The following is a 24767-nucleotide window of genomic DNA, read 5'->3' as shown; positions in this document are numbered from 1 at the left end:
CAGGGGGCGGGGCGCGCTGCCATGGCGACGCGTGCGGGCCGCGGGGCTTTGTGGGGCGGCGGCGGGCGGCGGGCGGCGGCTCCCTCGGCCCGCGCCTCGCTCCACCGCGCCGCCCGACTTTCACCGCGCTGCGCCGGGCACCCGGGGTGCACGTGGGGGACGGGCTTCCGCTGCTGCGCGGCCCCGCAGGGTGACGGCCCGAGTGCGCCCTGGGCTCTGCGGCCAAGGGGCCCTGCAGCTGCGGGAGCGGCCGCCCCGCCGGCGACCCTGCCCGCCTCCCGCACCTGCCCGCCCCCCGCACTGTGCCCACCTGCCCGCCTCCCGCACCTGCCCGCCCCCCCGCACCTGCCCGCCCCCCCTCACGTGCCCGCCCCCCGCACCTGCCCACCTCCCGCACCTGCCCGCCTCCCGCACGTGCCCGCCCCCCGCACGTCCCCGTCCCCCGCACCTGCCCGCCTCCCGCACGTGCCCGCCTCCCGCACCTGCCCGCCTCCCGCACGTGCCCGCCCCCCCTCACGTGCCCGCCCCCCGCACCTGCCCACCTCCCGCACGTGCCCGCCCCCCGCACGTCCCCGTCCCCCGCACCTGCCCGCCTCCCGCACGTGCCCGCCTCCCGCACCTGCTCGCCTCCCGCACGTGCCCGCCTCCCACACCTGCCCGCCTCCCGCACCTGCCCGCCTCCCGCACGTGCCCGCCCCCCGCACGTCCCCGCCCCCCGCACCTGCCCGCCTCCCGCACGTGCCCGCCTCCCGCACCTGCCCGCCCCCCCTCACGTGCCCGCCCCCCGCACCTGCCCACCTCCCGCACCTGCCCACCTCCCGCACGTGCCCGCCCCCCGCACGTCCCCGCCCCCCGCACCTGCCCGCCCCCCCGCACCTGCTCGCCTCCCGCACGTGCCCGCCTCCCACACCTGCCCGCCTCCCGCACCTGCCCGCCTCCCGCACGTGCCCGCCCCCCGCACGTCCCCGCCCCCCGCACCTGCCCGCCTCCCGCACCTGCCCGCCTCCCGCACTGTGCCCGCCTCCCGCACCGTGCCCGCCCCCCGCACCGTGTGCACAGTGCCCGCCCCCCACACCTGCCCGCCCCCCCGCACGTGCCCGCCCCCCGCACGTGCCCGCCTCCCGCACCTGCCCACCTCCCGCACCGTGCCCGCCCCCCGCACCGTGTGCACAGTGCCCGCCCCCCGCACCTGCCCGCCCCCCGCACGGCGCGCAGCCGCAGTACTGTGTGACCCCCGGGGGGGCCTCGGGAGGAGCGTGTGCCCCCAGGTCCTGGGCCAGGCACGCAGGCAGGCGGGAGGAGGCGGCGGACGACGAAGCCGGTGCCTTCCTCCAGCGCCCGAACTGCGGCTTCTGCGCAGCCCGAATGCGCGCTCCCGGGGCCCGGAGCGGCGCGGACGCAGGCGGGGGTCGCGCCCAGCCCCCGCGGCTGACCCGCCTTGCGAAGCCCCGGCTGCCGTCTACACCCGCAGAACCGGACGCAGGACGACGAGATGCGCGGGAGGCGCAGCGGCCCGCAGCGCTGTGGAGCAGCACGTGGCTGACTCGGTCTCGGTGCGCCCTTAATTTGGTGAAGATCGGCAATCACGACAAAATGAAAACGGGAGGAAATTGGACCAGTTTCACCGAGTGATAAAATTGATGAAGAAATGAAATGCCTTCGTGGGTCACATTCTCTCCCCCAGTTACTCGGTTTTGGCAAATCTGGCTAAAACCGCTTGGGAGAACCTTCCCGGAATCAGTAACAGCATCGAAAGGCCAAGGGCCCCTCCAGGGCTTCATAGGAAACTTAACGTGGGCTCTTCCCAAAGACAGGCCCGAAGCAAAATAGGAAGGAGCACAAGTCCTAGTTTAAAAAAGGACCTGGAAAAAATAAATACAATAAAATAAAAATAAAAATAAAAAAAAATAATAATAAAGGACCAGGATTCGAACCAGTGATTTTCCTCTTACTCACTGGGTCTCCTTAAACAAGTGTTCAGAAGCTGTGAGAATTAATGCGATAATACGACTGGGAGGCAGGTTCTTCCCCTGTTGCAAAGCAGTGAGTCAGGACTTAGGAAAGCCAAAGTTTCTGGCACAGGACGTGACCGAGAAAACAGTAAATGATAAATTGGGTCGTTTAAACTCCCAAACTTGCACTTCTCACCCTCTTGGTGTAGGAAGCTAAGAGGTCGTGCACCTCTCTGCCTCCTCAAAATGTCTCACAAAACAAAGGATGTCCTCTCCTTGATGCCTCAGCATCCTCGTGATGACCAAGCCCTGCACTAGCTGTGGCAGCACTGGGACTCCCCACGCAGCAGTGCATGGGCCTGGTGCTGCTGCTGGAACACGATGGAGTCCCACGGTCTCCCTTCTTGCAGGGCCTTGTCATTGCTGAGACGCCGAGGCCATAATCAAGTTGGGTAGAATTTTTTTAAAAAATTTCCTCTTTTGTTTATTTGAGAGACAGTACGAGGGTGGGGGGCTTGAGGAGAGGGACAACAGACTCCCCGCTGAGCCGAGGTAGGGGGGCTGGATCCCAGGACCCTGAGATCATGACCCGAGCTAAAGGCAGACACTTTACAAACTGAGCCACCCAGGCGCCCCTCAAGTTTGGTAGAATTATATATAAACGTATAAATAAGCTTAAAAGGAGGCCTCTCCCCTTAAGTTTGTGGATATTAATTTAGTAACTTCTCACTACTCATTTTTTTTTTTTACTTTGACAGTATATATTTGAGATGAATTTATATTTTTTGCTAGCTTTGTAAAACCTTGTATAGAGTAACTTTGGCTTAAAAATCCCTGACTTTGTTACAAAAATAACACCGTTAGCCTTGTAGCAATATATTAAGCAACTTAAAAATTTGTCCCTGGACATATTGAAATATTTACAGATGAAACATGTCTTAGGTCCACTTCAAAATAATTCAAGGGGCATGTGCCCCCTGAGTAGCGCGGTGGGTGGGGCGTCAAATCTCAGTTTCGGCTCAGGTCATGGTTTCAAAGGTCTGGGCCCGGGCCTGTGTCTGGCTTTGTGCTCAGCAGGGACCCTGCTTAAAACTGCCCCCCCCCCCAAATAAATAAGTAAATCTTTAAAAAATAATACTAATCCAAGGGGGCATACGAATTAGAAGGAGCTAGTGAATGGGGTGGAGTTGAAACAAGACTTACCCTGTGCTGTTGATAATTGCCACATTTGGGTGATGGGTACCTGGGCTGAAGGCCGAAGGGATGGGAGGAGTAATTATACTATTCTCCTTTTTGTTATGGGAATTCCAGACATATACTTAAGTTTAAAACAAATGAACGAAACCAAAAAGCTAGGTCTCAAATTAAGAGGCACTGGGTGCTGATTTGGTTTCTAATTTGTTGTGTGTGACTTAGGTATTCACTTAAATTTCATCAAGCTGCCTATTTTCTCATCTGTAAAACAAGGGCTTCATGATTGTGAATATTTAGATCTAAGCATTTGGGCAACTGACTACATTTGGTAACAAGTGGGATTTTAAATTGTTTGCTTTTATCTATTATTTATTTTTTAAAAGAGGATTTTTTTAAAGATTTATTATTATTATTATTTTTATTTTATGATAGTCACAGAGAGAGAGAGAGAGAGAGGCAGAGACACAGGCAGAGGGAGAAGCAGGCTCCATGCACCGGGAGCCCGACGTGGGATTCGATCCTGGGTCCCCAGGATCGCACCCTGGGCCGAAGGCAGGCGCCAAACCGCTGTGCCACCCAGGGATCCCCTATCTATTATTTATTTTTAGGTAATTGCTACATTCAACATGGGGCTGGAACTTACAACCCAAGATCGCCAGTCGCACACTCCACCCACTAAGCCAGCCGGGAGCCCCAATCATTTATTGTTGTTGTTTTTAAGATTTTATTTCTAAGTAATCTCTACACCCAATGTGGGGCTCAGACCCAAGACCCTGAGATCGAGAGTGGCACGCACCGCCTACTGAGCCAGTCAGCCCCCTCCTCCCTCCGTCCAATCACTTGCTTTTCAATAAAGATCTGTTCTCTTAAATTTCACAATTTGTTTTCCATGTGTAGGGTTCAGACTTATCTCTAAATTTCAGCAAAGTGTTCTTCAAACATTTCTTCTAATACTCTTCACTCAAAAAATGTTTTAATTTGCTTACTTTAATGTTAAGCAGATTCATGATCATACCTCGTTACACATTAAGGCAAAACAGATTGCCAGATTTCTAGAACTTCAGTAATTCAAAACACTGCGTATCATAGTGTATCTCCCACTACGTCTACAGCACAATTTACCACATAGTTTACGTATCTGCTATTCTATATTTTAAATGAATGCAAAGTTTTATGTGACTTGACTTTTGGAGAAAGAAAAACCTTTAGTTACATTTTTTTTTACCAAGTTATGATTTAATATTTATCAGATGTGTAAATATACAAACATGATAGCAACTTTAAAAACTTGTGAATAGTTGGCCTTACAAAATTACAACACACTGTAAATAAATCCCTCCCGCATTTTATACAAACTACATGATTTTGATATACAAAGATTCTGTTTTTATTACACGGACAATGTACAACCAAGACTATTTACAATGCAAAAAAGTATATAAACCACAATTTAACATTCTGCTACTGGCAGCCACTATAGTTTAGGAGGTAGCTTTAATTAAACGAAATGAACAGAAGCCACATTTCCCAACTTGTGTTCTAAAAATAATTTACATAAGATAAAAATTCATTATATGCACAGTATATACAGTTTAATTATTAAACTGCAATCTAGCTTAATGTCTTTTAGTATATCCTGAATAACTAATATGGCAGTGGGTTTGCTATCGATTTAGCATATTGTTCAAAAAACGTACTGAACATTTATGACTTTAAGACTCCACATAGCGACATGTCAAAAGTCCGTAGATAAGAATCAAGTAAAAATTCTAATTGCTGAAGACATAGGCCTAAGCTTATTCATTTTTTTCTTTAATAAAACATTTGTTTTGTCTCGCAAGAACACAGCATCTGAACTGTTGCATAGGCTCTTCTGTATTTAAATCACAGTAAGGAAAAACTATATGGAAGCTACCTTGTAATAGCACAGGTTCCGGAGAATCCAGCTCACTAAGAAATAATTATAAGTGCTTTGCGTCATAATTACTCCCAATTTCTTCCAAACTGATACAATAATTTACCACTGTTTACCTTCTGTGTAGTTCACACTCTACGTAGACAACATACCAACAAAATTGGAAGATGTTGGTACAGCCAATGACATTAAGAAATGTTTATTCATGAGAACATCCCACGGAGCCATCAAATCCCTCAGATACTACTGAAATCCCATATTAGTTAGTAGCTTATCCAAATCTCTACCAAACCCACACAACAATTAGTCCTTTACTTTTTTCTAGTGTGGTCACAAGACATAGAGGAAAAAAAATCACTGTGATCTCACCAAAGAAATGTGTAATGACTGAAAACAAAAGTTGAGCTATTCTTTAAGAATCTAACAGTTGTTAATATTGTTTTAAAAACATCTCCAGGTTTTAGGTTTATAAGTCAAACAAAATTTATGATTCTATTATGTCAAAGATGGGACCAGAAAATGCAATAAGGTGACGATGCCTATTCCTCTACTCTCACAGCTCTACCTGGGAGACAATCCCTTTTTTTTGGCCCTGCAGTAAGTTGTCCTGAGATTAATAATGCAACATTAGGTAAAATGAGAAGGATTTTTTTCTTAGTTACATAAAATCACATTTTAAAATATTCTTAAAAAAATATTAACAGCTGTTCTTCATCTTGTGCTTAATTCAGAGATAGGTATCAATTTGCTCCTTATGGATCAGGAAAGCCTAATGTTATATTGCTACGATACACACAAAATCTTTTCAAGTTACAAATTGGTTCCAAAGAGACCACACATTGCTTGGACATTGCATTTTTTTTTTTTCATCGATTGACAGTTTAGGCACTTGTTCTTCGAAAACGTCTGGTTTAAGAAATAAACTGCCACCCTCTCCTCCTTCTAAGTGACACACCAGGCAGTGATCACAGAAGTGCTTCCCAGATGAAAGATGAGACTAGGGTTCAGTCTATAAATGCTGGGATTTTGGTTCATGGGGGGGGAAACAGTTACAGACACATCAGTTCAGTCTTTAACTCGTGGTAGATTGTAAGCATAGCGCACCAAAGGGAATCCTCGACTCTGATAGAAGCAGGCTCGTCCACAGGCCTGCACCTGGTCAGAACTGTCGGAGACGAAGGAGTCTTCTTCATCCGCATAATCGGAGTGGGCCGATTGCGTGCCACAGTCAGACCAATAGCTGTCTGGTCTTTGGCAAGAACCCACGGCCAACGCAGGACAGCTGTGTGATTTTATTAAGTGTTTGCAGGACACTGGCTTTGTCAAAAGAAAGGATTCACAGCAGTCACACACAGTCAGGTTACCCTGCAAATGCGAGTACATGCCACAGTCATAGTAGAAATCCTGGTCCACACAGCCTGCTTGGCTACTGATGGAGACTGACACCGAGCCGCTTTTCTTGGTGATGTGTCGCTTCAGTAACTTCCAGTCTTCTTTAAACTTTGGGTTGAAGAAAACATAGAGGACTGGATTCAGGCAAGCGGGCAACGGGAAAAATATCAGCGTAACAGACTTCATTATTTCAGGGCTGATGGAGATTGCAGTGATCAACGGCGCAAATGAGAAAAACGCAACGGGGCAGAAAAAGATGCAATTGGTGAAGATGAGCCAGGCGACATGCTTAATCATGCTAGAATGCGAGTTCTCTGAAAGGTCCTCTTTTTCCAGGTTGCAGTAAAGTTTTGTGTAGATAATGGCCATTAATAAAAATGCTAACGAGTTTAATAGCACTAAGGTTACAGTAAATCCTAACGAGGGCGTTTCTCCTGTGGGGAATGGCAAGCACAGCGGTGATGCAGAGTATTCCCCTCTATGGAAAAGTGGAAAACAGCCTGCCGCTGCAGCTCCCAGAAAAGCAAAAAGGGCAGCAATCCGGAACTGTTTCAGATGATTGCTTTTCCCATTTTTCATCATATCTTTGACAGATAAGCTTCTTTCCACAGCTGCCAACATCAATAGAAATATGGCACTTTCTGAGGAGAAAATAGCAAGGAACCCCGCTATTCTGCACCCACTGCCGATCTCCCACCAAATGCCAAATTCAGCAAACCTGCCCCAGGACACGGCATCCAGAAAAGTTAAGATGCCGGTGTAAGCTCCCATGAATAAGTTGGATACAGAAATCAGGCCTATGAACAATTTGGAGGAAGGCAGAGATGAACAAGAGGCAAATGTGGTTATAATGACAAGCAGGTTGAAAGACAATGCGACCAAGAAAATGAACCACACAGTAAGACGGATCATCCAACTTCCCAGTAAATATTCACAGGGCTTAAAAGCACCTAAAACAAGAGAGAGAAATAAAAGACAATTTAGAAAACACCATATTCCCATATGCTATAGGTTCAGAGAAAAAGTAAAGGCAGTCCATTTAGGATAATTAAATCTGCTACCAAAACTGAATTGAACCAAATTTTTAAAATTACTGTTTCTTAGCTATTCTAGTCATTGGACTAGGCTATTTATTAAATATTCAGTAAAGCCATACAGGGATATGCATATATATATATATATATATATATATATATATATATATATATAGTACAGTGTCTTATACGTGAAAAGTACTTGGTAAACTGAAGGCGTGGAATCACATAAACTAGGGTTTTTTTTTTTAATTTTTAAAAAGATTTTATTCATTTATTCATGAGAGACACCCAGAGAGAGGCAGAGACACAGGCCGAGGGAGAAGCAGGCTCCCTACAGGGAACCCGATGGGGGGACTCGATCCCAGGACCCCGGGGTCACGCCCTCAGCTGAAGGCAGGTGCCAAACCGCTGAGCCACCCAGGTGACCCTAAACGAGGGTTTTAATTTAGGGTTCATAACTTGCTGCTCTTGAGAAAGCAGCTTAACCCTCTACATTTCATTTTCTCGCTCCTGGATAATAATGCCTAATTCACAGCACCATGTAGCTTAAGTAAAATTATATACATGAGGTACCTAAGCAGGTCACTAGGTACATTGTTGGCCTTCAATGAATACGAGGTCCTTTTCTTCCTCCTTCCTAGTGCTGATACAGCTTTTAAAAACTATTAATCTACACATATGTATGTATATGACTATTTTTTCCCACATTTCTTATGACTTTCAAGGGCAACCTGATGAAGTAGGTGAAGATAGACATTATTATACCCACTTTTCATCCAGAGAAACTGAGATGTCAAAGTGTTCGATTGACCTGATAAAGGTTATTCAATAAGACAGTGGAGGGAGGGCAAAACCACGCTGGATGTTAAATGCATACGAAGCTATATCCACTGAGGCCCCGTGCAACTTACACTAGGATTGCAGGAACTAATTTAGTAACTAAATTGTATGTTCTAGTAACGGACTCCGGCAGGCTAGTTATGTCACAAATGACAGCTATTTTATTTTAAAATTAGTAAAGAAAAACGAAATGTTGTTTACAGAGCACAAGAAAACTATGTGTTACAGTTGCCTAAACACATGTTCTGATTTATCCTTCGGAACTGTCATGACCCTGGAGCCGTCCCATAAAACCATTTAGATCACTGAAACATTCACAGACCTAGCGAGCCAGCTCTGTAACGCCTATATCCCTGATTTCCAAATATCACAAGAACCTTTAAAAAAATTCTTTTGATCAAGTAATTAATATTTTTATTCCTCCCTCAGGGAATGTTAAGAGGAAGCTTTTGCTTTTCTCTCTGTATCTGAATTCATCCTCCTTCGAGGAAGGAGGGAGTAGGCTCCTCTGGCTTGAGAACAGGACACCCTTCTGCAAGTGTTTGGCAGGTGGAGGTACTTTCCCCTACAAGCCTGGGAAGCAGGCTCCACCCAGGTCTCTGTCTTTGAAAAGCTGCTGCGTCCTCTTGTTCTAACAGGAGGACCCCATGCGTCACTACCTCCTGCTTCTGACTGAGCCCGTGGGTGTCTGTGCGTAGTTACAACCGAGTGGGGGGGCAGGCCTGCCGCGGATCTCTCGGCTGCAGCCCCTTCAGGACTAGTCTCCCCTGTAACCAAGCTCTTCCCTTCCCATTGGGATGTCGGGTCCTTAGGCACATTCTCCAACACAAGGACCCCAGGAAGGCCGGGGAGGCAGCGAGCTGCACCCTCTTAACTTCCAACAATTCATTCAGAGACCAAATACATTGCCTAAACTGAAATGATCTTGCCAATTCCATTCGCTCATCTGGTCACCTTAAGCTCATTCTCCACAAGGCACTGTACTAAGTATTAAAAAGAATACAAACACAGCCCCTTAAAAAGCTCACGATTCAGGGAGGCCAGGGGGCTCAGCTGGTTAAGCATCTGCCTTTGGCTCAAGTGATGACCTTAGGGTCCTGGGATCCAGCCCCACATCAGGCTCCCTGCTCAGCAGGGGGTCTGCTTCTCCCTCTCCCTCTGCCCCTCCCCCTGCCTGTGCTCTCTCACTCGCTCTCTCTCAAATAAGTAAATAAATAAAATCTTAAAAAAAAAAAAAAGACTCTACTTCATAGCACACAAGGTGGCCAATTATTTTTCTTTCACAGTAGAATTCCAAATCCATCTTCCCTGAGAGATGAGTCATAATCCAACGTTACGTCACAACCAAATATGCGGTCTCATTTTTGTAACTTTCCCAAGTCTACTAAAGTTCAATGAAATAGAGTAGAAAGAAAAGGAAAAGCAAGGTTGCATTAAAAGATATATATATAACACTAAAAATCCTTGCAGGTAGTAACTTTCAGAACTAGCCCTAGAGTTCAAGAAGCGCTCAGAAACTGCCTCTCCGTTTTGAATGCACACAACCTGCTGGAGAGCTTATGAACACCGAGACCCCAAGTCAGTGAGCCTGGGACCGAGCTTCTGTAAGAGATGCCTGAGCTCCTGGTACACAGACCACGCTTCAAGGCAGAGGCCTTATGACATCATCCAGTCCCACTCCTGTTACAAAGATCACATCTCTCCCCACAACTTTCAGATATGTTTGCCTAACATTCACTGAAAGCAAGAAACTGCGGCAAGATGTGCAGGGCATACCTGTGGAGGGCGTACAGTGGATAATTATTTGACTATGTTCTTCATTTTCTGCACTGCTCGTGACACCGGCTACATCGGTGGGACCTGAATAGATGACATGAACTGTGTTTAATTCAAGCTTTATGCAATCGAAAAGAACCACACTTTTCTGCAGTCTTCTCTCTTGTCCATGACCTAAGGTCAGCCTCCATGAGGCTTTGTAACATATTAAGGATGCCAGTAACACAGCAAATGCCATTTTCTCACGTATTTCATATCTGTCCTTCACAAACGATTACAATAGGAGAGACTTTAATCAGCGGCATCGAGAGTGTTCTGTTCTTAAAAGTACATGCACTTGCCTTTCTCCTTTGCCACACTGTGGTCTTGGAGGCTGGTATCTTCCGTGTTTGAATGTGCATACGAGTCACAACCCCAAAATGCACAACACTGATAAGCATATGGTACTGATAAAGACCTGGAAAAAATGGTAAAACCTACATTGAATAACAACCTCACACAGATGCTTTTGTTTTGTAGAAAGTACTTCCAGCTTTAAGAGCCCCGGGAGTCAGAAAGACCTGACTGTCACATGCTTTAAACGCTGGCCACTAGCCTCTCTGGGGCCTCAGTATCCCCATCTGTGAAAAGACTCTGGTGTCAGATGACAACCCTGACTTCCTCTCTTCATCTGATATAAGCTTTTAAAAACTGATTTTAAAACAACCCATATTTAAAATTTAGCAGTAAAAAAAATAAAAAATAAAAATAAAATAAAATTTAGCAGTAATACAGCAGTTTAAAGTGAAATCTTATCAGACTCCTTTAACCCATGAATAAACCATGCCTAATTTATCATGATACTCGTAGTTTCAGTTAAAAGTAATGTCTCAGATCATTTACAACTTTTTACCATTAAATGAATTTATTCTGTTCACAAAGTATAGTAAAAATATTTATTCTCTTCTCCCACAGTACTATCCGCAAGTCCTGTCTCTATTATATCAAAATGTCTTTGTGAAATATAGCATTGTGTCAGTTTTCTGTAGGTTCACATTTATGTGGTTCCTGCTACAGTGTTAGTGACAAATCTGCTGTAAAAAGTTAAAAAAAAAAAAAAAAAAAAAGCCAGTCTGATGAATGGCTATGTTATCTCCCTGACAGTCTCAAGGGCTCCAATTCATGATCTCAAAATCTAGGAAATAATGCTTGTGTTCTACTTTTTACCAAATTTGTGAGGACTGAGGTAGAAAATACTCTTAAATTATAGCCTCCCAGAAAATCTGGGAACCACAGCAAAAAACCAGCATACTCTATAATTTAGGGGCTCGCCATAGGTTCAACAAAAAAGAAAAATAAGCAAAAACACACCTGAGATTAACAAAATCTTTTGCTGCCAAGGCTTCTTTTAGCTTCAAGTTGCCAACAAGTTTCAGCTGATTTAGTCCACTGAGGCCTTCCGTAGGAAATGAAGTTAATTCATTGAAACTTATATCTCTGAAATGTGAATGAGAGCTCACATTAACTCCTAAGATGCAAGAACATCTGTACGTGTGTAAACATCATAAATATTAGAGCCCCAAGAGGAAGTTCAGCTGTGCTGAAACAACAGGCCTGGCATTCATATTGCCATCTAAGAAGGCATTACCCTATCAATGCAGGTTCGCATTTACGCAAGGGAGCAACCGAACAGGAAAATACTTCCGTAGGACAATGTTAAGACACAAGTTTCTGTAGATTATGCATCACCTTCACGGTATGACTGCATAAAATCATCAACTTACAGGTTAGTTATTGACCCAAGCTTGGCAAAAGCTCTGTTGTGAATTTCATGGATCTGGTTCCTACTCAGATCTCTGCAAGGGCAAGAGGAGCATGTTAATCTTTCCAAATAAATTCAAATTGCAGTTAGTTTGACTATACTTTGGAATCTGAAGTAGTCACAGTATCCCTGATAAGATAACAAATCTTATTAATCTTGTCCAACAACTTCGTGTTTATGTTCAATCCCTCCCCCCCTTCACAAAAATCTATTTCTTGGAATGGGTTCCGCGGCTCAGTAATTCTAGCTGGCATCTGTTTTAAAACAGTTGTGAATTTTCTCCACCTTATCATTCTGGTACCAGTTCAAAAATATAAATGATGTGATATAACCTTTGGCACTATTTAGTAGGCGAAGAAAAACTCAGCTCCTGACAAAGCTGAAAATAAAAACAGGTTTCATACTATTTGCCTTCTCAAAGGTCAGTGATAAGGCCCCCACGGAAGACAAACAATCAATATGTAAACAAGAGCATTCCAGAAGGGCTTCAGATATCATTCTTTTCCCCCCTGAGCAGGAAATAAAAATCATATCAACACCAGAGCTGTACTATATTCAAAAACACACCCTGAGAAATTAGTAACACAGAGAAATAATCTGCAACCACACTTAGACGGAGCCTTGATGGAAATTCAGAGGCTGGATAAAGTCATTCCATTACGCATCTCCCAGATAACAGACAGCCGGACAAACTTGGTTCCGAATCATGGAAAGGCCAGCTTTTCATTGTTGTCGCTTATCAGCGCTCCAGAAGTGATGGCAGCTAGGAGCCAGCCCCCTTCCTCGCTACTGCCCAGACCCACACACGGCAAGCCTGTCAGGCACAAGGAAGGATCCCAACCTCTAACAAAATATTTTCTAGTAGAAAGCATTTTCAATGTCTTACTGGAGAGCTACTGGAAGATAGGATTCAATACATGTAATTTCACTCCATCTTCAAATTTCCAAATTTGCTCTGTTATTTTAAAAATGCTCACTGTATTTCAGTGTGTTGTGTTTCCTGCACTGAGGTTCTGTGAAGGCGGGGACAAGGCCTGTCTTAGCCACCTCTCTATCTCCAAGTGCTTAATAGAGTATTTGGCACAAATACACACTCAAATACAAATACATTTTTTCCAATGAGTGCTTCTGCTGCATATTATTAGCTATATTTGTTATGATACATACCCCAGTGCAAGGGTCAGCAAATTTCTTGTGTGGAGGGCCAGGGGGTAAATATTTTCACCATTAGGTCATATGGCCCCTTACTAGTCAACTCTGCCACAGTATGGTAAAAGCAGCCCTGGACAACGCTTACACGAAAGGGCAAGGCTTTGTTCCAATAAAACCTAACTTGCCAAAATCGGAGGCAGACTGGACCCTTTGCCTCTCGCTGCCCTAATGCACTTGCAAACCTCATTAGTACCACGAGAAAACAAACAAGCTCCATTTCTCAGGTTATACGCACATCACGCTTTTTCACCTACCAATGTACGGTATCATAAATCAGCTAAGGTAAAAATTACTAAATAAAAAGTGAAAGGTTAAAAAAAAAATACTGAAAGCAGATTATTGATAAAGCACCATGTGGTATAATTTGAACAATACTTATACATAATAAATTGCATCTTTAAGTGTATCACTTATGGGAATTATAATGTATTAATTTATAGGTGGACAAAAATTGTATTTGTTTCTAAATAATCAAAGAGAAACTTACAGGATCCGCAGAGAGACCAGGCCTTGAAAAGTACCTTCTTTTATTTGGTGGATCTGATTACGTTGCAGAGAACTAAAAAAAAAAATATATATATATATATTTTTTTGAATTTGAAAGAGAACATCTCTTCAACATTTTCTCAGTTTAAATTCCTGATTAACACTGATTAATCTCGTTGAAAGTAAAGAGAACTGCCATTTCCTCGGTTGTAACACCAAAGGGTTGGACTAATTGGTATTCCATCCCAATGGATACTGGGAATTAACGTGTACTAACTAAATTCCTTAGCAACCTCACTCAGGAGAGCAGGAAGGCCACATGGTAAAAAAAAAAAAAAAAAAAAAGGACTCAGGACAAGACAACCATACCAAATGCTGTAGGAAGAAAGGGATCAGGAAAGGGAGAATGAACCCCCCTCCTCTCCCTGCTCCAAACCAACTTCCACCAGAGCTTATAGGTACACAGTAGGTGTCCACGTTTGGTTTCCCTCAATAGCCAAGAACAGGTTTTATTTGTGTGTTTTTTGGTGTACACAGCCCTCCGCCCATGAAATCTCACAGAATGCCCGATAAGTACCCAATATACGCTGGCTGCACGACCATACCTAGTACGATTTGACATTTATTCACAGGAACACTTGACTATACGCATGTCTTTCCTTAATATTTCTGAATTCTTAATAGTAAAGCCATTACTTAAAATAGAACATGTTCATTCGATGAATCAACAATAAACCACAGCAAAAAGAGTATATATCAAAGACCCACTTACATTTCTTCCAGAGCATGGCAACCATCAAAGCTTGGAAGGTCTTTTATATTGTTGTAAGACAAGTCCCTTAAAACAACGAAAATTAACAAATTAATTTCTACGTTATCAGAATACTAAGTTAAAAGAGCTATACTCAGGAGTATCAAAGTATCAAATACTATACTTAGTATTTAGTAACAGAATACTAAATTAAAAGAGCTATACTCAGAGAGTCCAGGTAAGAAGATCTAAAATAAAGAGAGCGCTGAAAAAAAGCAACTATTTTTTTTTTCTTGTAACCTTCTAGAGTACCTTAGTGATAGAACAGGCTTAAGATTTGCAAACTTCATGTACATAATATTGAGTATAGACAATATAAAATATATTAAAAACACTTAAATTTTTTAAAAATTTTTAAATAAAATTAAAAAACATTAAGCATAGAAAAGAAATACATAAACATATAATATGGAAAATCCATAAAAATAATGTCTCAGTGGTAATTTATGTGGTTTTTAATTTATATCTTTATAGTACTGTTTATATGATAAATAATTTCTCTGTTGTTATTTAATAATAAAGCTGTGAAGAGTGGTATGCAGAGCTCGCATTTTCAGAAAAATTTTCTTAAATTTGAAGACTCAATAACTCAGCTAATCCCACTGCAGTGTTTCCTCAGTAGTGATCACGATGCTTGATGCTCCAGAGCATTTAATGATTTGCCTAATCAATCAGTCACTTATTTCGTTACTCTCTCCGCTGAATGCTTGTTAACAACTTAGTAACTTCATTGTTTGTTCTTGTGACATTTTGACATCCTTTATTTACTTTTAATTTCCAGGAGAGTTTAAAGTTTTTGGAAAGCTCCATGCTTAGCTGGTTCCTGACCCAAGAAAGATTTGGGCTCTGCTTAGGCTATGGATGAGAGAGAAAATTGTGGAGAGCTGACTCTCCTGAGGCATCTCGAAGAAGGACAGGGAGTCCAAGTAAGAAAAATACCAAGGAAGAGCCTGTCTGGTTTTACTCTGTTCAAAGTAAAAGTCACAAGATGTGTGACATCCATATAACCTTAAAACCAAATTGAAATATACATGACCGACCCAAAGGTCACTAAAAAACTGCTCATTTACATAAAGGGAACAAAGAAGACATAATTCTACCTTAAAATCAGCCAATGAAAACAGCTTATCAAAAATAAAACTCGGTATAAAAAGAAAAGGTATGGGAAGGGAAGAGGGACCCGACTTACAAAGTCCTAAGCATCTTTTGTTCTTGGCACAAGTTACTGGATATGCTGCTTATCTTTGTGCCTGTCAAGGTCCTGTGGAAAAACATTGTTCATCTAAGAAATGGTCCCAAGTTGAGATGGTAAACAAAACGCGATTCTCACGTACACAAAGACACCCATGATTGCAGATGAACCAGAGTCTGTATCCCACCACCTACCGACTCCTTGAGGTCAGGCATGTGGGATTAGCCCTCCTTTATGGGTCTCATTTGCATAGGAAGGCCGAAAAGCTTGTGACACAAGATGTTGATATTGCCCAGACGACGAGACAAGACTGCCTTCTCACGTGGGCCAACGACAACGGTAATCCACGGCCACAGCCTGACTACAATCCCCTGCAACACGGCCTCACACCCAAACAGCCAAGGCAACTTAGCATCCTGCGCCCCGGACTTTGTTTCTGTGTTTTCAGGCAACCCAACTCACCATTCGGAAATGTCCTCTCTTCCCCGCTCCCTTTCCATGTTCCCACCTGCGGTCAACACCGAGTCCTGTGCTTTCCCCTTGGGGCTGCTTCCAGCATCTGACCCCCTCTTCACTGCTACTGCGGCTGCGCAGATCACGCGTGAAATGATGCACAGAGGGGTGGAGGGGTCTCAGGCCACACAGGGGGAACGCCAGTGGTGGTGAAGGTGTTCGCTTAGCAAGGGGATTATTCCCAGGGCCTCCTTGTGGTTCTTCCCATCTCGGGTCCCTGCTACCCTCCTCACGCCACCTGCTATAACATACTCAACACATCCTGAACAGTCAAGTTTAAACCCCTGAGCCCTGTGTTCCTGACCTCTTTCTCTTTACCTCTTGGCATACGTGAAAACTGTAACATTAATGTGACCCCCTCTGCTAAGGCTCCTTGTGGCTGGAGACCCTTAGCCACCTCGTGCTTCTCCTGGCTGCCTGCAAGGTCAGCAAACGCTCGGACCCATACGTACCCCATTCACAGACCATCCACTGGGAAGATCTGCCATAACCACGTGTTCAATGTTCAAAGGCTGCCATTTTAACTGTGACCCAAATGATCTCCCCGATGTCTCCAGGTCACACCGCATTCCGTTAAACACGTGCAAGTCTAGCTCTATACGATCCCTGAGGAAATGCTCAGTATTCCCCATTTTGCCTTTCTAATAGAAGACCCAACTCTGGGAAACCTGAGAGTATTCAATTTTGAAAATGTTACCCTTCCTGGGGATCCCTGGGTGGCTCAGCGGTTTAGCCCTTGCCTTCAGCCCAGGGTGTGATCCTGGAGTCCGGGATCGAGTCCCACATCAGGCTCCTTGCATGGAGCCTGCTTCTCCCTCTGCCTGTGTCTTTGCCTCTCTCTCTGCCTCTCTCTCTCTCTCTCTCTCTGTATCTCATGAATAAATAAATAAAAATCTTAAAAATAAAATAAAATAAAATAAATAAAATAAATAAAATAAAATAAAATAAAATAAAATAAAATAAAATAAAATAAAATAAAATAAAATAAAATAAAACGTCACCCTTCCTCCCTAAAGCTTCCTCGGACACCCTACATCAGCTGCGCCACTTGTGAGTTCCCAAAGCACTGCCTCAAATCTGGTGTTTGCTTACTGCCTTGTATTTTCAGTGAACTCCTCAGATCTAATATCCATATATATCCATCTCTATGCATGCCATTCACAGAGAGTGCAGGAACCAACCCAAACCCATCATCATCATCAAAAAGCACTGGCACCCCACGAGGAGGTCCGCGTGTTACTTTCGTACTACCCCTCTTCAAACAGCCACACTTACAGACTCTCCAGATGGACAGTTCCAGTCAGGTTGGGGAACTGCTGCACCATGCTTGCACCCCGAATGACTCTTCAAGAAATTAGGAAAGAAAAGGGAATTTAAAATAAAGGGCTTTCATAGATAATGTTTTCATTTTGTTTTTTAAACAGTTCAATATTATAGTACTACTATACCCAAAAACAAAATCAGTTTCAATTCTTGAATGTACCTGAAACTGTGATAATTAGGCTAAGTGTTCACATAAATAAGCCTCACAAATCTTCAGAATTGTCCTTTGGACTTTCATCCAAGGGAAAAAAAATAAATAAAAGATTTTTGTCTTCTGGAGCAACAATGAGATAGTGATACATCCTAGTTTTCCATTAAAGAAACTGCATAAATATTAAGAAACTGCATAATATTAAAATTTGTATAATGCTAAAAAAAAAGAATAAAAATAAAAAAATAAAATTTGTGTAATACTTACAAGGAATGCAGATCAGATAAATTGTGAAATGCTGAGTTCCCCACAAAAGACAGAGGATTATCATACAAATGTCTGTAAAAATATCCAAAAAAAGTAAAGTTTTCCTATGTTCGCAAGCCATCCAACACTACCTTTATGGTCACAAAGTCCATATATCTAAAAGCCTGAATTTTCATTTTTCACTGAGATGTCTGGCATCATACAGACATGCTTTACATGATTTTATAGTGAAGCAAAACTACTTACATCGTTCTTAAGAGTGGATTGCCATCAAAGGCTCCATCGGGGATAACAGAAATAGAATTACTATGAAATAACCTAAACAGGGAGGAGAAGAACATCTTGAAATGCATGTCCTGTTGTGAGGTGAGCTAAAACCCGAGTGTCTAGCCCCGCTCAGCAAGATGTGGAACACATGAGAGTCCCAGAAGCGTGAGGAAACAGAAGTTTCAATTCCATCTCATACTTTCCGGGGCCATATACCTAATTCTTCTTCAACCCAGGCTTACCCCGGTATCGCTCAGGGCTCTCTTACGCGCTGAGCAGTTGCTGTGTCAACAAAGAACTTCAGACCATGAGTGAGAATCTTAAGGGGTTTTGACCTCTATATTCCTCTGGCACCTGCATTTAATCCTTAAGCAAAGAGCTTCAGAGGATTTGCCACCAACGCACGACACACAAGCCCTGTGAGGCCATGGGTATTCCTGCCTCTGCCCTTGACAGAGCCAATGTCTAAAATGCCCCCTTAGCCTTTCATTTATTTAAATATTTCCACCCTTTTGGGGCACGTGGGAGGCTCAGTCTGTTAAATGTCAGAGTGTCGACTTCAGCTCAGGTCATGATTTCAGGACATGTGGTCGAGCCCTGTAACCAGGCTCTGCACCAGGCGTGGAGTCTGCTTGAGAGTCTCGCTCTCCCTCTGCCCCTTCCCCGCTGCTCGAACTCCCTCTCTCACTAAAATAAATAAATAAAATCTTTACAATAAATAAACGAATAAATACACACACACACACATCTACCCTTTTAACTCTAGTCAAATTCTTTCTCTTTAACGCTACCTTTTCTGATGACCCCGGTTCTCAGGGAGGCCTTTTTCTGGAATGATTCATTTACCCTCTTCATTTAGCGCTTATTTCTACCGAGGAAGTGTTCTCTGTCCTACACAGTAGGCCTCCCCAGTGCCCCCAAGACGCCAGGCTTCTAGCTGGCAAGGACCATACATTATGGCTCTTGTTTCAGAGATCCAAGCCCAAAACCGTCTGCGCTAACGTCATCCAGTCTGTATGAGCCTATGTGTGTTTGTGTGTGTTTGTGTATTGTGTCATATGGAGCAAAGAGGTTTTCAAATCTCACTGCTGGAACATCAGGTGGTGAATTCTAAGGATATGAAAATACAGAGAGAGCAAAACAATACTCACAGCTCTTTTAGGCTAGGAAGGGCTTTAATAGCCTGAGGAAATTCCCCCAAGTTGTTATAATTCAAGTCCCTAGGAAAAAAATGGGGGAAACATATAAGAACACTGAAGAGTAGTCATAATTTTTAAGGCATTTGGTATGAATGTATTCCTTAAAAAAACACATCCTCTGCAGGGTAGTCTCTCCTTCCCAACCATAGTGCCATTTCAAACTCTGTGGTTTAACTTGCACCTTCTCTTAGAATTCTGAATAGAAAAAAAGAATCATAATTCATCATTCATGATAGTTTTGAGTTAATTTCACAAGGTCAAGGAATTCCCAATCACACATGGCTGGTGCATTAAATAAACAATTCTGAATGACATTTCTCAGGAAAGTTACCATAAAACAAAATCTATGGAATATCCATTTCTAAATGAATATTTAGAACTTTGGTCTGAAACCAAAGTTTCTGTTTGGGGTTTAGAATGGCTTCCTGAAATTCTAGCATGAGGGCAGAGGACCTCAGCCCTCCTATCGGGTGGATGACCTGACAGAAGTACGAACAAGGGGAAGGTCGATAATGGCTCCACAGCACTATTGCCGTGAAGTAGGTTATAAAATGTTGAAAACGTTACATTAATTAGCGCAGAGAAAAGCTACAATGATCTGTACTTAAAAGTCTTAATTCTGAGGGTTTAAGTTTTCGTTTCTTTTATAACCTTAAGAGAATGTTGGCCTATGATTATCATGGTCGATTTCAGAATGAGAGTAACATAAAATCAAAAGTCCAGCTCTTGAGGGACCTATTTTATTTTCCTTTTCTACATAGGAAGAGAAGTGGCAAATAAAAAATTCAGCCGGGAAGAAGAGTCTCCATGGCAATATAATTGGAAGAGTATACGCGGTCCAGCATCCGAAGATCCATCTGGTCTTCTGTTACGCTGACATTTACATACTTAGTAAAGGATAACTGAGCTTGGAACTATCTTCTTCAAGAACTTCCACCTTCAAATATCCACTGGTGCTCACTATCCTTCCGTGGTTTAGACAGGAAAGTAGATTAATAAGGAACTAAAAGATTCTACGTCTTCTCGTTAACTGACAGCTAACCAGAACGTTCACCTAAACAAAATATTACAAACGCTGAGCATTCCAATCAAATGTCATTAACCCAACAAACGGGGACATATTCTGACTTATTTACTATACCACAATAGCAAATCCTACAAATCTTCTAATGAAGACAACTAAAATAAGCTAAAACAACAAAAATAAAGACGCCTCCTCTTAATTACACATAGCTGTCCGATGCCTTTGGCTCAAACGGTGGTGCAATGTACGTACAATTCAAATACTTTAACAGGAACAACAATAAAAGTATCCTAATGGAAAGCTTTACTTCATTTAGCATACAAGAAAGCAGAGAAAATATTCAAACCCAGGGTTAATAACCAGGTAAGATTTTTTTCCAGAATTAATTTTATAAGGTTCAGTGTTCCAAAACTGTCTCTCATATATTTTAACAAAACTAACATTTTTTTTAGAAAGTAGACATACCAGCAGAGTGAGCTGCTTTTTACATGTATTTTTGAAAGAAATACCAAATTCAAACTGGTGCAACATTTTTAACCATGCGCGAGATTAGTATTCCTAACCGTGTTACTTGATGGCAAGATTTTAATCACGTATTAAAGCCAGTTAATAAAAAAACAAAAAAGCCAATTCATAGTGAGCCAAACTCAAGACCATCATTTTCCCCTTTTCTGAAACGAAATACAAAAGCACATCATCCATATCGCAATGTAACCACCTGAAACAGGAATCAACTTACAAGGTCTCCAGGTTATCTAGTCCATCGAAACAGTGCTGACCCAGGTTTTTAATTTTATTGTTATGAAGATGCCTATGGAAAAAAAGCACCGAAGTGACTTTTACATCAACCAGTAGCAACTACGATAATATTTTTTAAGCCTAAATAGCCTCTTAAAGGAACCATGTAGGTAAGCATTTCAACCCTTGACTGGTGGAAACAGCAAATAGCACCTCTCTTGACATTGCTGCACAGACTCGGCCTCGCCAAACACAGAATGCCAAAGAAGAGGGAAAGCATCTCTGGCGGGAAAATGGTACACACATTGAAAATTCTTTAATATTTACCCATATCAGAACCAAAGCTCTGATGAGCCTTTCATGATCTAAAGTGAAATTCTGGCGAGCTCCCCTTGGGAGGAGGTGGGAAGTAGCCCGGAGGGAGCGCATCGCCTCCCACCACTGACAGCCAGTGTCAGATTTTAAAAGAAATGCCGTTTTTTAATGTCCACGTTTTCAAAGATTAAAAACACAGAGAATCATATATATTCTTTGAACAGACAAGTTGGTCGAAACCTGAAATATCACTGAAGCTTCTCTTCTGTGAGTGCCTCAAACAATGCGGCTTCTCCTCACGCCGAGGACATCACTGGTACGTTAAGTAAAAGCTGTCCAAGCATTTGCTAAACGTCCCCATTTCTCCTTATGGTTACAAAAGGCCACGTGGTTTAGAACGATTCAACAGTGAGCAGACGTTGGTTTTTTAATTAGCCTACCTTGTGTTTTTAAGAAGTCAGCATGTTTAATTTCGTAAAAAAGAAAAAGCAACTCCCCCAGACCAAGTATCTCTTCAACAGCACCCTCAAAGGTGAGGTGCTTTCATAATAATGTGTCACGAGAAATCTGTGCCTGCCCCCCCCAATATACGGTGTTTAAGGGGGTGATACTTACAGAACCACCAGGCTCGAGAGGTTGGTAAACGCATAGTCGGGGATGCTTGAGATTTTGTTGAGAGCCAGGGTGAGGGCCTGCAGGGTGGGCAGGTTGCTGAGAGGATGCACAGGCACCTCCGTCAAGCTGTTGTCGTCCAGCCACAGGTGTCGTAACTGAGCGAGCCCCTCAAAACTGTCCTCGGGGACTGAGGTAATATGGTTGGCATCTAGACGCCTGACAGAGACAGAAACAACCTCGTTCGAGAACGGATTCTAGCAGCACGAGCCAAGTCCCACACACCTCCCAGTTTCCAAAACAGAAGGGAGTTACAAAAATGACCAGAGTCGTGGCATTCCTTCTTTCTTCAATTTCTCTAGAAAGTCTCATAAAATCGAGCCGCTTTTCCGAGACCACAGTGTGGAAGTCTGTTCTTTCCCTTCTTACATAACAAAGGGATGAATGCAAATCTCAATCTTTCGAGAATCTCTGGCTAAACTAACTTTACAGTAAAATGAGGTTTCTTAAAAAAAAAAAAAAAAAAAAAAAGGAAGAAAATTCTCAAGAAGGCCAAGCTAGAATTTCATGTTTTGGAATCTATTTCAAGGAAAGGAAAAAAAAAGGAAAAAGGAAAAAGGAAAAAGGAAAAAGGAAAAAGGAAAAAGGAAAAAGGAAAAAGGAAAGGAAAAGAAAGGAAAGGAGGAAGAAAGAAAGAAAGAAAGAAAGAAAGAAAGAAAGAAAGAAAGAGAAAGAGAGAAAGAAAGAGAAAGAGAAGGAAGGTAGGAAGGAAGGAGAAAAAGAAAGAAAGAAAGAAAGAAAGAAAGAAAGAAAGAAAGAAAGAAAGAAAGAAAGAAAAGAAAAGAAAAAGAAAGAAAAAAACCTAAGCTGAGTAAATAAGCTACTATACTTAAAATTTTACATCACAACCAATATCTGACATTAATTGCTATTTAGACTTGTACCAAAGGAGGGGAAAATAAGGAAATATTTACCCCCAAAAAATGTTTACAGCAATAAATCATTTCAAGAGATTTTTAACGATCCTTCTTGCCACCAACCAAGTTAAAACTGTAAGTGTCATGTCCCGGTCAAATAACCTTCTCCTCCTCTCTTAGCACTAAGTTCAAAATTAACAGTTACTAAGAAAAGAACAAACCGTCCACAGGAAAAACTCAACAGCTCCCTCCCATCGATGTCATTTTGGCCTTAAGGCTTCTTTTAATTCTCCCAAAATTCTAGAATGAAAGACACCTTGCCAATAGGATTACCCAAACTTAAAAAAATTAGTCTCCATCTAAAAATCTGGGAAAATTCTGTCCTGAGTGTTGCTGGCTGCACCACGAGGCGTAATTGTTGGGATGATCGCTTCCTGACACGGGGACAACCTGACAGTGTGCGCCGGGCAAATCCCAGCTGTGTGCACGAATCCCTTGCTGACACAGCTTCACCACTTAGACTCCTACCTTCCAGGCGTGGACCCCCTTGGAGAAAATCAGGGAACACGAAAAACGTGAAAAGTCAAAATGACAGCCTGCTTTTAAAGACATGGATTGCGGCAGCTGTCGAGTTCAGGAATTTCGGACTTTGAGAGGGGTGCCTGTGCCTCCCGTTTCCCGGCCGCCTGGGCTCAGGCCTGCCATATAATTGCCCCTTTCCCCTGCAGGCAAATGCTGCGCCTGGGTCCAACCACCTGCTCCCGGCCCGGATTAGCGGGGGTTAAGGACCCTTGGTCCTGGTGAGGATCTGATGGTAGCTGCTTTTTGATAAAGTCGAGATAAGCACTAAAGAGTAACAGGGCAGGAACTGAGCAGCTGCCGTAAGAATCCCTTTAGAAACAGGCATTTTCCATCCTGTTTATTCCTTAGACTCTCTCGCACCAACCCCGGAGAAGAGACAGGCATCGTCGACATACAGACGCACAGTCCTGGCTGTGGAGCGGCTTAGGAGATGGGCTGTAATAGGTAGATAGCATTCTCTCTCTCCCTCTCTGTCTCTGTCTCACACACACACACAGACACACACACACACACACACACACACACACTCCACAACCTTCCGGAGTTTCCACTTAGGGGAAGAGAGACACTGGACATATAATCATATAATCAACCATATAATGTAACTACATAGTTAATGCAATTACATTCCACTTGTCGTTAATTTAAGCTTCTGCACTTTATTCAAAGCATCTAACCTGTGCATCTTGTCAGGCACAAAAGATAAAAAAAAAATGGTCAATTCAGACATGAGGCCTGTCCCTCACGAGATGGGCATTCCAATGGAGAATGGCCCACAAAAGTGACTACAGAATGCCTACGGAGCGCTATGAAATAAATAAATAGACTCATAAGGCTATTACTGGGGGGAGGGTAGCTCCTTCAAATGCACTGGTCAGGAAAAGCATCTCTACAAAGGAGCTACTCCAACTGCAACCCAGAGGGCGGAGACTCCGTGGAAACCAGTGGGCTGTGGTCCCAGCAAGTCCCAGAAGGTCAGCGTGACGCGAACACACAAGGAAGGTGTGGAGGGTCCAGGGCAGACCTAGCTGGAGGTGCAAATGGGGGACCAAGTCATATAGACCCCATGAGGCCAGGCAAGGGACTTAGATTGTATCTTAATTGTACAAATGGAAGTGCCTTTCCAGTTTCTCAGCATTGGAGCAGCTTAAAAGTTTAAATTGCCTATGCCGTGGTATTGATGATCACGTGCATTCCTATGCAACAGGATAATGAGCAAGGCTCACGGCCTTTCGCATACAACTCTCCACC

General features: G+C 43.3%; 1 protein-coding gene across 1 annotated transcript in view; it reads right to left on the bottom strand.

Moving 5' to 3' along the window:
- Positions 1 to 4360: 4360 nt before the first annotated feature.
- Positions 4361 to 24767, bottom strand: part of LGR4 (leucine rich repeat containing G protein-coupled receptor 4) — a 99463-nt gene continuing 79056 nt past the window's right edge. Inside the window, exons 5-18 of the mRNA XM_077866158.1 lie at positions 22021 to 22236; positions 21092 to 21163; positions 19281 to 19349; positions 18109 to 18180; positions 17863 to 17934; positions 17397 to 17465; positions 15606 to 15677; positions 14378 to 14443; positions 13607 to 13678; positions 11870 to 11941; positions 11457 to 11582; positions 10448 to 10563; positions 10107 to 10190; positions 4361 to 7403 (exon numbers count right to left, since the gene is read on the bottom strand). Coding sequence (XP_077722284.1) covers positions 6127 to 7403; positions 10107 to 10190; positions 10448 to 10563; positions 11457 to 11582; positions 11870 to 11941; positions 13607 to 13678; positions 14378 to 14443; positions 15606 to 15677; positions 17397 to 17465; positions 17863 to 17934; positions 18109 to 18180; positions 19281 to 19349; positions 21092 to 21163; positions 22021 to 22236 — 2455 coding nt within the window. The 3' untranslated portion in view covers positions 4361 to 6126. The remainder of the gene's footprint in view (positions 7404 to 10106; positions 10191 to 10447; positions 10564 to 11456; positions 11583 to 11869; positions 11942 to 13606; positions 13679 to 14377; positions 14444 to 15605; positions 15678 to 17396; positions 17466 to 17862; positions 17935 to 18108; positions 18181 to 19280; positions 19350 to 21091; positions 21164 to 22020; positions 22237 to 24767) is intronic.

This window comes from Canis aureus, chromosome 23, assembly GCF_053574225.1.
Source record: "Canis aureus isolate CA01 chromosome 23, VMU_Caureus_v.1.0, whole genome shotgun sequence".
Classification (NCBI taxonomy): Eukaryota; Metazoa; Chordata; class Mammalia; order Carnivora; family Canidae; genus Canis; species Canis aureus.
Note: the sequence above shows the minus strand (reverse complement) of the source record. Positions and strands in the feature narration are given on the sequence as shown.